The sequence below is a fragment of the Eufriesea mexicana genome, unplaced genomic scaffold, assembly GCF_001483705.2.
Source record: "Eufriesea mexicana isolate 0111107269 unplaced genomic scaffold, ASM148370v2 scaffold8420, whole genome shotgun sequence".
Lineage (NCBI taxonomy): Eukaryota > Metazoa > Arthropoda > Insecta > Hymenoptera > Apidae > Eufriesea > Eufriesea mexicana.
In genome coordinates, this window is record NW_016916180.1 from 792272 (window position 1) to 805803 (window position 13532).

Genomic DNA, 13532 nt, shown 5'->3' on the forward strand with positions numbered 1-13532 from the left:
TGCTGTGCTCGACCAATTTAGCGCGTTATCCGCGTCCCCGTGATATGATATCTCGCTGAGAAAAAAGAGAATCGCTCCCACGTCGTAGAAATAGGAAATCACGTGTTGTAAATAAACTACTTATTTTATTCGATCTTTATTAACAATATCCCTCGAACATTTTTTTCCACGAGAAAACAAAACCATTCAATCCAGATTTATCTGGAACGATAAGGTGCATGCGACTTGATTATTGATGCAACGCGACGATAAGGCACGTTGTTCGAGCTTGAACGTGTAGAACTTCAATAACTATGATTCATTTCTTCGAGGACTTTTTGTTTCAATCGTTTTTTATTTCTAGAAACAATCATGCGCTTAATCATGTCAAAGATATCCACGACAATATAGCGAAGATGTGAAAATGATCCAAGAACTTAAAATAATATTAGACAGTATTATATTAGATAGTAATTAGATAGTAGAGAGATAGTACTATTAGATAGTAATTAGATAATAGATAAAAAGATTCTGAAAATGTTATTATCACTTTTAGACCAAGTATGTCCCTTTCCACTCGTATGTCACCATATAATCGCTATCCTACATTTTATTATTATACATATATTAAATTCGGGTATTTTTCTAATTGTTTTCTGCTAAATCGACAAGTTAAATTGTACAATAATGTGTTCCCATAAAAATGTTTTCATTTTGATCGAATATGGAAAAGAATTTCAAGTTGATTGGTAGCCTTCTCAAATATAAATACGTATGCAAAGGATTAACCCTTTTCCTTTCAGAAAAATAGTAATTCAAAGACTTCCTGTCATAAAGTCGACGATATTTTCAAAATGGAAAATAAGAAGTGTAAATTAACAATAAGACGTAGAATTATTTTATCTCGATATTCCACGCGTCGTTGGGCAATTTTAAATTCGAGATATTAATTGATAACGATCTTTAGAATCTGATTAAATGGCGACCGAGAGTCGCCTCTCGAGTGCAAAGGGTTAACATTTGTAGACTAGCTTTGATTCGACCCAGTATGCATTTCGCTCGAACAACCTAACCTAAAATATCCACGAGAACAGTTAGAGTTGGCGATTGAGGTTATGATTGATTTTATAACCGATATTCCGTTTCAAATCGGTTCGCATAAAAACGTCTCGTCTGTCGACTTTTATGAGTTAAACTACGAGTAGAATTAATGCGTCTTCCGCGGACAATGGCGGCCGAGCGTGGTTACTAGGGAAAAAAGGGGGCAGCATTGTGGCGAAATGCGTACAAAGTAAATAAAGAGCAAGCGCGAATGACGTTTACCTGGGAGAACCGTTTTGTTTTTTACCAGCGTTCGTGACTCGACAAGATTATTGTCCTCGGTTTATCGTTACTATCGTCGACGAGCAGGCATGTGTCATAAATTTTTTCCCGCCTTATAAGGACCGAACAACAGCCGAATAAACGTGTACGCGAACGTGAATTGCTTGCTTAGTATGTATGCGGAAAAACTGGGGCCTTAATGGGACTGCTGCTTCCTTTCAGCTGTAGAACGAGGGTAAAAGCAGGAACTTGGTCGTTTTGCCTTAGACAATGCTAAATACTAAAAATTGGAACTAATTTCTGCAAGCAAAAATATTTAAACACGAGTAATTACGTATAATTACGTTATCATTCACCCTGGTTAACCTAACCTGTCAGATTTTTGGAAATACTTGGTACCAGTTTTATCACCAAAATGTTACTATAAATTAATATATCAACGACAAAAGTATGTATACCAATACTTGCTACAATAGGTTATGGCACCAAGGTTTGGTTCCCTTTTGGTAACACGGATGAATTTAGGTTAGGTAGTCGAATCTGTAAAGATTTAGTGTCAGTTAGTGTCATGTTGTAACCAAATTGTTTACTGGGATGGTCGGTATTTATAGACAGAGGTGTTCTCGACATATACCAGTAACGTGACTAAAATAGGGACGTTTGAAAATTCCCCTAGGATTTCTGACTTCTCCCTCGCAATTTATACGGAATCCCGTTTGAGAAGAGAACCAGAAATTTCTGTTTAAACCCTAAAACGGGATGCTGTGTTTACAACGTGTCTAATTTTGATGAAATGTTTGGTTTCAGGGGCGCAGCATGTGCCCGGCGCTGGGCTTGGCGCCGCACCCCAATTCAGGATTTTCAACCTTGAGTACCTACCGAACAATTATCCGCCGTCCAGAGCCGATAAATACAGGGGTGGTTCTGATATACAGAAGAGAATGACTCAAAGGGAAGATACACTGAGGTTTGAGCAGGGCCGTATTAAGGCCCTGCAGGAGGAACGTCTGCATATACAGAAGAAGACGTTCACTAAATGGATCAACTCGTTCCTGTTGAAGGTACCATTATCTCTTAAAATAATCTTTCATCTTGATACTTTAACAGCTTTTAGAAAAATAACAATCTCAACTTCTCGAGTATACTTTTTCGATTTGTATAACTTAACCTAACCTGAAAAAAATGATTTGCAAATAAATTTATGTAATATGACGGTGTTGAAGATACTTTTGAAAATGGTTCTCGGAAATGGGACCTATTTTGGGTCCCTAGAATATTTATACAGGAAGATACTCGAAGCGACTCGTTGAATCGATTACTTTCACTTCGCAGGCACGTATGGAAGTGGACGATTTATTTACGGATCTAGCGGACGGCAAGAAGTTACTAAAACTGCTGGAGATCATCTCTGGCGAACGATTGGCTAAGCCTAACAATGGTCGCATGCGAGTACACAAAATCGAGAACGTGAACAAGTCCCTGGCGTTCCTTCATACAAAGGTAGGATTAATTAATCGTTTTCCCACATATTATTGAAATTAGCATAGTTATTTTTTCACATGGGGATGCATATCCGAAACGCAAACTCGGTTCATTTCCATTGAATACAGTCGGATGAGTCTTGAAGATATTTTCATATTCGGAATGTACAATTAAAATATTTTCCGGGTATGTAAATCTAGAGATATTTGTGACTCGCGAGTTTAGGTATCCCTAGGAAGATCCCTAGAAAGTATCCAATCTAGGGAAATGCGAAGAGTGAAAGATTTAGGGAGATTTTAGAAATTCCCTTTAATTTTTAAATTGCAAATATGGAGGAATTTTAAATTCAAGAAATAATATCTAGGAAAATTTGAAATAAATTATTAGACACTTCTCGTAAGAACGTGGAATTATACTTTAAAATCAACTTCAGAGAACCAAGAGTTCTCAGTAAACGCTAGTAATCTCTTCAATAATTTTTCCTACAGTCTGCCAATATTTATACCTATTGAATTTGCACTCAACGTTTACTATTCGTGCGATAATCACACAGAAATTGCCTGGCAACCAATTTCTCTTTAAATCTTACCTCTTCATTTACTATAATACCGAGTTACATACCCGGATGATTTATCACGTTCGACATCTTCCTATAGAGAATTAGAAAATTTCTCTTGCAGTTATAGACCCCAGCAGCTTCGGTCATTACGCTGATGGATCTAATTGTTCGTTAAGAAGAACGTAGGAAATAATTCTCACGCTTTCACGATTGTCTTCCCCATTTTGCGACAGCATTACACTCGACTATGAGGTTATGTAAGGCGGGCGGTGCTATTGCGCAAGCGAAAACTGAAATTTTCTCTCAGCCAAGCTTTTCCTCGTTGTAGATATTTATAAATGACTGTGTCATTTGGCTATCGATTCCCATTTGCACGATCGTTTCGCTACACCGAGTTGTCGGTGCATGTTCCATTAAAGCGAGACTCGATAATTGAGGTTAGGTTCGAACGATTATCGGTGTGCAAATTGAGAGCGAGAAAATAACGAAAAGCGATTTAACGTGGAATTACGAAAACGTTATAACGTCGAGTGAAAAATGTAGAATGAACTTACAATGAAGACATGAAACCGTGAGAGAGGAGGCAAGATAAGCGACGCGTGGCTACTACTTCCGGTAACAGGAGAGTCCGATCATGATCATCTTTCTTGGACGTAAATAGGAAGGGTAAGGAATCCGATGATCCTAGGGAAATTTTTCAACGCGTAATTTCGCAGCTCTTCGAAAGTTATAGAATTTGAAATTTCTGTTCCACTTTCTGGGGAAATGTAAAATCTAGGGATACCTATAATATCGGGATTTCTTAAATTAGCAAAGAACCGAATTAAAACAGGAATATGGAATGAATATTTTTAATTTATTTATTCTTCGCTGTTTGTCATGTTGCTAGAATAAAATACAAAAGTCACGATACTTAGAAACAATGTCTGTCAGACGCACCATGCGCCCACGATCGCGTAAATGTATTACGTCGCGCCATATGCAGCATGCATAAAGCTATTATGTCATAAGCTACGAAGCATAGAGGCCATTCACGAGGACTTTGCACTTGTAGGGCTTCGTCGGGAGTTCCGTGTCCACGTAGGACGTCTTTTCTAACCTCTATGGTTGTATCGACTATGCGAAATGTACTCAACTACTACACGCTTTAAATTAATCCCACAATTATCAAACAATAATAACCTCAACGATCATAGTGCCAAAATTACGTAAAAAAGTTTGTTTAATTTATCAAGAAAGTTACTAGAAAATTATTCAAGGAACCATGTAATATTCCAGACTGGTTTTAAAATTTTATTTCTAGTCACGTCGTTTACGAGAAGTAATAATTGCTTTTCATATCTCGTTCTATATCTTAACAATTATTCCAAGAACGTCGGCAACATAACCTATAACATACGCTACTTTTCCCGATGATTTATTATTTAGATTAATCATTGGAAGTAGCAAATCAATTTGAGAAAAAGGAACATTCGCGTAGATAGATACATTCCATATATCAGGCTTGTGAAAATGTCAAAGGAACTTTCATTAAGTACTTTCGCGAATCGCGAGTTTGAAATTCGACTCGTTTGCCGCGCCGATTTTCCCCGACTTTCTAAGCCGGATGAAAAATCGTTGGAACGTTCGTGGAATGTGTTTGCACTAGTCGAGAATCACCTTCCAGAAATAACCCGTGTCCTTTCCAGCGATCCAGGTGGGAGGCGTCGACCGTCATCGCTCGCTGACGAGTCACGTGATAAAATATACCATAGTGATCGATTCACGCGCCGAATTCGATTGGGCGTGGTTGTCACCGGGTTTCGACGTTCATTGCCGTTGCTATACACCGCCCTAAATTATCGTTAGGGGCTTATGGTCGGATTTATCGTCGAATAAGCCGATGCTGGTCGTTTATCGATATATTTTGGGGTCTGTGATCGATAACTCGACACGGGACCAGATAAGGATTGTAGATCTAGGTGAAAACGTGGATTTAAGAAAGAACATTCTCTTGATCTCTTAAAACACGTCAAGAGCTAAGCTTGAATTATAGTAAGCACTCAGGATTTGTTACTAGCTAAAAGAATGTTATACACGTATTAATTTATAAAATTGGATTTTATTTTAATATTTAAGGAAAGATGTTGCACAGAATTACTGTCTAGGGATATTAAGGATTTCGATGGTGTCAAATATTAAGTTAATCTATAAAAAAAGTAAAAGATAGGAAGAATTTTTCAGCTAGAATTAGCTAAGAAAATTACACACAGAGGAACTTTAATTTTTCTGTTTATATTTCCTAATGACGAATCGATCGAACAAGTAATTCACGGATGGAAAGTTATTCGTGGAAAAGACACGTTTCGCGCGTGCTTATTATCGTGTTATGCGATTCGCGACTGCGCCGTTACGTAAAGTATCTTGCTAATCGCGCATAAAAAGTGTCAAATATGCGGACGTGATCTTAGGCGAGCATTAAATATACAAAGTGACCCAGCAACGGTAGTACAACCGAGGTGGGGGATTCTACATGAAAAGACAGATCGAAAAAGGAAAATAAAATTTTTTGATTGCAAGCTTCGTTGCTGAGAAAATCAGCCTGTACCATGCAAATACGTACATTGTTTCTTGACAAATCATAGAGGTATTGTAACTATTATTTTTAACCATGATCAATCGGCTCGTGCACACGTAGATCATTCTATCAAGAAAAATTTATGGTAAGAGATGACCTAACGATTCGGTAGAATTTATTTATGGAGATGCAAGAAGCTGATCTCGAAGATTGGTAACGCTGAATATGGTGGTAAAGAGGAAGTGGCGAATGTTACGTTGCAAGGTTAGGATAATGTTAACCTCGAGCAACATTCTGTAACTATGTTTCCAAGGCTCTGACAAGATAACTGCGTCTAAACTGTAGATGGCTCTCGCTAGGGGCTGTTCCCATGACCGAAAGAATCCGAGCCGACAGTAATTAGGGAGGTATCCTTGGGCCATTCCGAGAAACCACAGTCCCCTTGCAACCTAAAGCAGCCACACGTACGAGGGTAATATCTTTCTGTGCTAATGCGGCGAAGGATCGGCCTAGGTATAGTGTGAGGTATAGGGGAATTTTGGGGCTGCTAGTAATTTCCGTTCTAAAATGCTCGTAAAACGTGACGTTAAGTGCTTCATGAATAGGGTATTTATGCCTTATAGTGTTCGGATACTGGATCATTCGAGTACTGCAACATTCTAATTTGGGGTCTCTGAGGCATCAGGATACTAGGTATTAGGATTGCAGTGTTGAAAAATTGAAATCCTGCAACCTTAGAGTTTCCTATTCGTACGATAATGGAATACTGAAATTTTCTATCACTAAGACATCGAGGTATTGGAATATTGGAGAATTGGAATAGTGTAATGCCAAAGTATTGGAGAGTCACGAGGACTTGAACAAGAACAGTGCACAAGAAAACGCTAAATGCTAAAGGATCGTGAGGAATAGGGTGGAATATTCGATGTAGAATAAAAATGACGAAGATGAAAGCGAACTCCTTTAGGGTAGGGCCATAGAAGGAACAGCGAGGGAAAAAGAAAGTGAAGAGACTGTTGTGCAGCAAAGGCAAAGAAAAAGGGAGAGGGAGCGGCGAAGAAGAAAGTGAAAGAGGATCGATGAGGAGATATATTCGCAAGAAAAACATCGAGTCTACACAATGGCGAAGGAGGCACCCACGTAACAGCAACGAACGAACGTTTATTAAATATTACCACGATAATCAGCCCGAAGACATCGTCTATGCTCCGTGTTCATCCGTGTTCCGAAGCAAATCCTTCACAGGTCAGAAGGAATAAAACTTGTTCAATTCCTAATTCCAGACAAATTCCTGAGAAATCCCTTCCAGCCTGGAGAACCTTGAAGAAGAATCCGGACCGAGAAAAATGAAGAAAAAGGCAAGGTATACATGAATCCTCAAGCTTATTCACAACGGCCTTCGAGAAGAATCGATTCCCAGTTCCAATAGAAGGGCTTCCCAGGGAACAAACGAAAGGGATCGAAATCGAAGGGTACAATCAAAGACAGAGAAGGGAAGAAGAGGAACAGAATGGAGGCAGGATCAAAGGAGCGAAACGAAGAGACAAGGAGAGAGAGAGAGAGAAAGAAAGGTCAGCGACCGTGGCGAAACTTGCTAGACCGTGAGTCCCGCAGATGTGAAATGAAACCAGACGGCACATACGTTGCTCGTGTGCTGATCATTTCACGTTAGACGCTGTTCCGCCACGAACAACCGCTCATACAAGCCTGTCCACACTTTGGATCGACGCCTCTGACTGCCTGTGAACACTCAATGACACTTCTTCCCTGATATTTCTCTCACGGAATACGTGCTTCGATCAGGCTTATCGTTTCAGTTGCTTATTTTACACGAAAAGCACAAAGGGAAAGATATTACTACTGGTTGATGTTACAAATAAATCTGGGGATTAATTTCGGAAGTTGGTTTTAGGGATTTTTCATTATGCATGTATGACAATGATTTAGGGATCATTTATTGATGATTAAACTTTGATTCAGTGATTTCTTGGAACATACTTTAAGTCAGAAACTTTGTACTAGTTGATGGAATAAATATTTAGGCGCTAGGGATTTTTCGTTGATAAGTTACCATCCGAGAACTAGCGTAGATTTAATAACCCGTTGTTTCCAAGGAAACAGTGGTTCGTTTAGGTTGAAATCGCAATTACAGAAGCGAGTAAATGTATACACGTTTCATTTGTAATAAATTTTCTTCCATGCTCCTTCCTCCACCGTTCACTCCGTCTATCCGTAATACCGTGCTAGTTACGCCATCTTGCTAAAGAACTAGTCAAATTCACGCTACTTAACCTAACCAACGAGAAACAGGTCGGAACAATTTGTTTATATTTTTCAATGTATACATCGTTAATGCTCGTTGAAAGGATCGGATAAAAAGTTTCGGTGAAAGTACAGGTCGGAAACGTGTGACTTGCATTTCTCAGTAATTATCGTGAAAGGAGCTAAGAATCGGAGCGAGCGCGTCGCGGGTTACATATTTAAAAATGGCGAGAGGAAAATAATCCGAATAACCGTACGATAACCTTCGTTTCGAGACCGCGATAAGACACGAATCCGATAAACAATTAATTGGAACGATCGGGTGTTATCAGTAGGCGAGTTAATGTCGCTGGAGTAATTGGAATGGGGACACGGTACAAAGATCGGAATAATAATTTGCGAGAAATTTTGTGCAGTTACTTGTGAATGAATCGAGGCACGAGTCTGAGCACGCTGCTTTATTTTCGACGATGATTCGAGTTCGTCGAAAGTCTTGATTGAGCGCTTGAAAGAAGCCTCTGTGCTTTTTGGAAACGAAATTGATGATGTCACTGGTAATTGTATAATGAATTGCAGGATTCACGTAGGATGCGTGACTTGATCGTGAGTCATGTTCGATTTTACGGTGAAAACAATTATCGTTGGAACTCGTCCTCTTCCGGCATACCGTGATGTATCCGGTGTACAATGCGCTCCTCGAGTACGGTACGATTTATTTCTTGACAAAAATTCCCGTGTCGAATACATTCGTAACGCAGGCGAGTAAAATATCCTCGAGGCGGTGATTAAAAATTAAGATTGGCGTTAGATTGAATAATAATTCGATAATTCGAGGTTACGTCCACGGTTCCTTCGCGTGTACGCATTGCCCTATAAACAATCGGTATTAATGGCCGACGGGGTTCATAAATATTCGGTTTTTAAGTTAACCACGATTTTATGCCGGTGACCTCGTATGCATTTCCCAGGTTTCTCTTTTTAGCACCCGCCAGAGAAAGCAGTACAAGATGCTACAAAATTCTGGTCACACGGGATTGCACGAAAATGTACAGGGTGATTCAGAAGTATTATCCATATCGCTTGCAATCTGCTTAGAAATATAACATACATGGTACGTTCCAAGAATCAAACGTTGAATCGCATTGGCGGTGCACAGGGGTTAAATTCTACAGGGCGTTTCAAAAGTTATATATAAGAATATCATACATGCTGTGTAAAAATTAGATACTCGATTTACAAGAAATTATCGGCGTTGCATCGTGATCGTGATCGTATATCTATCATTCGTTGTACAGGGTGTTTCAAACATGGGGAGATGCTAAGATGTTTTAAAAGTACAAAGAAGTACAAACAATAGCGAATACATGACTAGAAGACAAAGGAACGTTAATGTAGGTAGATAAATAAGTGGTCATGATTCTAAAACGCCCTGTACACTCTTTTCCGTTTCGCCCTTGCTATGGCAGTTTCCCTATATTTACGATTCTGCCAGAGTAGTTCCCTCGTAGAAATCACGAGACAGCTACTCACGAAATGGCCAGTGGGCCATCAACATCGCGAAACGATCGTAAAACCGAAAGGACGCGGCCCCAACCTCCTAACAAATATCTACCTCGTCGCTAAATTTCTCGTTCGGTTATCGTTGGCCAGCTGTTCGATGCGTTGTTCGATACTGTTTCATATCCCGTTGCAATGAAATTACGCTTCTTGGACATAACCTCTAAAACACTCAGGCAGTTTACAATTTTTCAACGGTTTCGTACCGTGGCAAATACTAACTTGTAAAATGCACGGCGATGAGTAATATCGAAAGCCAATTCTGTAAAAGAATACCGTAAATGTGTATTTCAATTTTTGCCTCTTCTTTCTATTTAATAGTAATCTTTAATAATAACTTTTAAACCCGTGGCTAAGCTGGATAGACTTTGAAGTTTTCAAGAAGAAAATCATCTTCATTTTAAGTCCGCTATAGCAGTATCATCTTCAATTTGTTGCATTGCCATTGGTCAGGAACGAAATGTTGCGGAATTGCTGGTTAGGGACTGGGATAGCGTTCCTCGGTAGGTTCATCATTACGAAAGTTGATTTATTCATTTCATCGTGATGTATCCTCTGGGTATTGTTGAAGGCTCTTCGATCAACCTTGTGCTCTATAACCATACAAGGTATTTCTGCAATAGCGAGCTCTCTATAGTATTGTTGTGACTTGTGGTTTACCATGTCTCCATTTTTATTTGGTTTGGAATGGTCAGTGTGACACAAGATGGCGGATAAGGAGATTACGTAGCTAATGATTAAGGTAATTACACAAGTGTTTCATTAGCATAACAATCCTTATTTTTACCAGTAATTGTAAGTGATGTAAGTTATCAAAAATACTTCACTAATTCCAATCTTTGTACTCGTGCATGCATTAAATCATTAGTAAGTTCATTTCCATTTAAAGGTTCACATAAGAATAAATATAGTTTATAATATTTTTGGGACATTTTGTTTGCTGCAAAAATAAAATGAAAAAATAAGTATGCGTAAGTTAATTATGTTGCTTGAGAGATAAGTTTCACATTTAGTAGGCTGGTGACTCGGAAGAAGCATGAATTTCACTTATTCATGGTGTCTCGTGCAATAAAATCCATTTATTGACGTTTCGATGCTGCGATATTAAAGCGACGCGGACCCCAAGTTATGTCCAGCTATTATGACCGGTGTGTGCCGTTAAAATTGATAAGAAAGACACGCTCGTTAGTTGGAACGTATTTTGTCGGACAGAATCGAAATATCTTTATTAACGAGAAACCAGATGTCGTCATGATGATTAGTAGCCCATAATAATTTCTACCTGCGCGGCTTTTAGGAACCTTTTTTCATCGTACACCTTCTTTTGTTTCTTTCAAGATATTCTGTATTCCAGCCTTCTCTTTTTACTTGTTTAATTAGTCATACTTTGAATCAAAGATCTCATCGACAATTGCCTCTGCAAAAAATATATAAAATACTTCATATTTTGCACGCAATCATTCGTGACGTAGAAACACAAATTGTATTTGACAGTGCCCTCAGAGGAATCCTCTATCATCTTACTAGGATTATCCGTTGTAACCTCACGGCTCCATTCCAAGAGAAATGATTGTGCTGAATTAGCGCCATCTAAGTGAAAACGATCATACTCAATCACCGCCGTCGAAGAAGAGGGACTAAAGAGGGCAGCATGTTTTAAATTCACTAGCAATTTTCATCCACTAGACCTTTCCTTCCTATTTCTTCTCTTCTTGTTTGCAAGTCTGTTTAAGTCGGGCCGCATAGCGGTTTTCCTACGGCATCGTTTACAACTGGTGACGCGCATTCTTGGCAGGACTGCGGAATGTGGATCGAAGGCACGCGAACGTCAGCTCGCAAAAGGACATTCCTGATCGTGACCGTGCACACGCGGTGCACCAAGAAAGATTCCCGACGTTTCGTCATCATTTAAGGAATCGTACAACCCAACGGATGAGCCGCTTATCCGCTTTTACCGTTAAACCTATACTGTTGAACATTCCGAGTAATCCGGACTCGAGTCGTCACGATTAGGTTTCCTGGACCATTTTCCTATTTTTCGTAGAATCTGTCTTTACTTGAGCTTAAGGGTTTTCAACAGAATTTTGTGTATAGTACGAGTCTCCTTTCAGTTCAGTGTGTTTTTATGACAAAATTCCATTATACTGTGCTCGAGTGTGTTATGTTAACTGTTCCATTAAAATTACATTGCAAACATATTAGTATGTCACGATATATCTGTGATTACTTTGCTTAAAGTCCGATTATTCTTCAGCCTTTCAGAATTATATTGTGATCACTTCCATCAGAGTCATTTGTCAATTAGCATATCGCAATCAGATCACAATTTCTTTTTCCATAACCAGTTTGTGATCCTTCTCACCCCAATTAACCTACTACCCTTTTCACCAAACATGGAGCCCTTGTAAAACCTGTAATCGATTTTCATCTTGACTTGCACGACTTACATATAAGTAGACCACCCAGCTGTAAATTATTAAATAACGATCGTATCGCCAGTTACGAGGCTCAGTTTTGTACTCTTAAAGGCTACATTGTAGCGGGTCACATTGTAGCCAGTTAACGTCCGTTGAAACGAGCCTTCGCAGGCGAGTTGTAGCGTAGTGTCGGTCGATCTAGTGAACGTAGGAGTCACATTCCACGCTAAATGCATTAAGAATGCCTAGTCCCATTCCATTGGCTTCGCGGAAACCGTGGACCCCGTTGTTTACAGTAACCTTAATGATATTAATCTTGTGCCTTCATTAACGATTAAATCATCGGAAATCGGAGAGAAATAAATGGCTCAAGTGAAAATGACATACTTATTAATTCCAAAAATGTAAAAAATTCCTTGCGTGACTGATCTGAAAATACCGTGATTAGCAAAATTGAAAAATATGAAAATCAACGTAATGAAATATTATCTACCTCCAAGTGAATTTTGTTTTAATTACTGTCGATAACCTTCATTTGTTATTACAATTTTAACCTCTGACTCAACATCTCGTTTTGCGTGCTGCGTAACTAACCTCACTTGTCTCTTCAAGCACAGTTACCCACATATTCACTCGCACATTATCATAACGTGGTCTATATTCGAATAAACTTCTCTTTTTATAAAACAACTTGGGATAGCATTCCACGGATGTTCAGATTAAATGCAGCTTGATAACGGTGTGCGCAATTAAGCGAAATGAATGAACGGATAATCGGATGAGTGTTACGAGGCATACGATGCGTTTAAGGACGTCGACTCTCATATTCAAGCAGGATGGCCTGGGTAACCTGTCTAACAAGAAAATGATGCGTAAAGTTACAGGAAAGGATTCTGCGAATTAATCGATCTATGCTTATTACCTGGTTGTTGAAACTAGTTCACTGTGCGAGATTCGATAGTTTATGGCGGACGTTAAATGCACGCGATATCGATCTTGAAAATTAATTTATCGACTTACGATAAACGCATTTCATGGCGGTGCGCAAGTCCTTTGAAATGTCGTCATATTAATCACATACGTTGAGAGAGAGCTAGAGTGCAAATGGAATCAAATTTAATAGAGTTAGTAATAAATTATCTCCCAATCTCAAGTTAAATAAGTATAACTAAAAAGGAATATAGTGATAACCATAACTACACATATGTTTATTTAGAATTAAATTAAATACCTTCTTGCAGATTTTAATGAAATCATAATGTGTCTGATTCAAGAACTCCGCAAAAATTGCATCCTTTTTAGATTCATAATCCAGCAATTTGTATCGATTCCTGTAATTTAAATTATTTTTGATGAAAGCGATAAAATTCACATTCTGATCTACAGAAACTTAACC

At 38.8% G+C, this 13532-nt stretch overlaps 1 protein-coding gene and 2 long non-coding RNA genes across 6 annotated transcripts in view; 1 reads left to right on the plus strand and 2 right to left on the minus strand.

Moving 5' to 3' along the window:
- kst (spectrin beta chain, non-erythrocytic 5 kst) overlaps positions 1–13532 on the plus strand; it is a 49420-nt gene that overhangs the window by 17686 nt on the left and 18202 nt on the right. For all 4 annotated transcript variants that reach the window (XM_017907597.1, XM_017907594.1, XM_017907596.1 and 1 more), the window contains exons 2-3: positions 2110–2363; positions 2635–2802. In XM_017907597.1, coding sequence (XP_017763086.1) covers positions 2244–2363; positions 2635–2802 — 288 coding nt within the window. In that variant the 5' untranslated portion in view covers positions 2110–2243. The remainder of the gene's footprint in view (positions 1–2109; positions 2364–2634; positions 2803–13532) is intronic.
- LOC108552915 (uncharacterized) lies at positions 8352–12557 on the minus strand. The gene is made up of 4 exons (XR_001890597.1): positions 11244–12557; positions 11002–11136; positions 10058–10312; positions 8352–9981 (listed from the first exon to the last, which is right to left on the minus strand). It is a non-coding gene; the product is annotated as an uncharacterized LOC108552915 (long non-coding RNA).
- LOC108552914 (uncharacterized) lies at positions 12555–13454 on the minus strand. The gene is made up of 4 exons (XR_001890596.1): positions 13368–13454; positions 13059–13229; positions 12630–12990; positions 12555–12565 (listed from the first exon to the last, which is right to left on the minus strand). It is a non-coding gene; the product is annotated as an uncharacterized LOC108552914 (long non-coding RNA).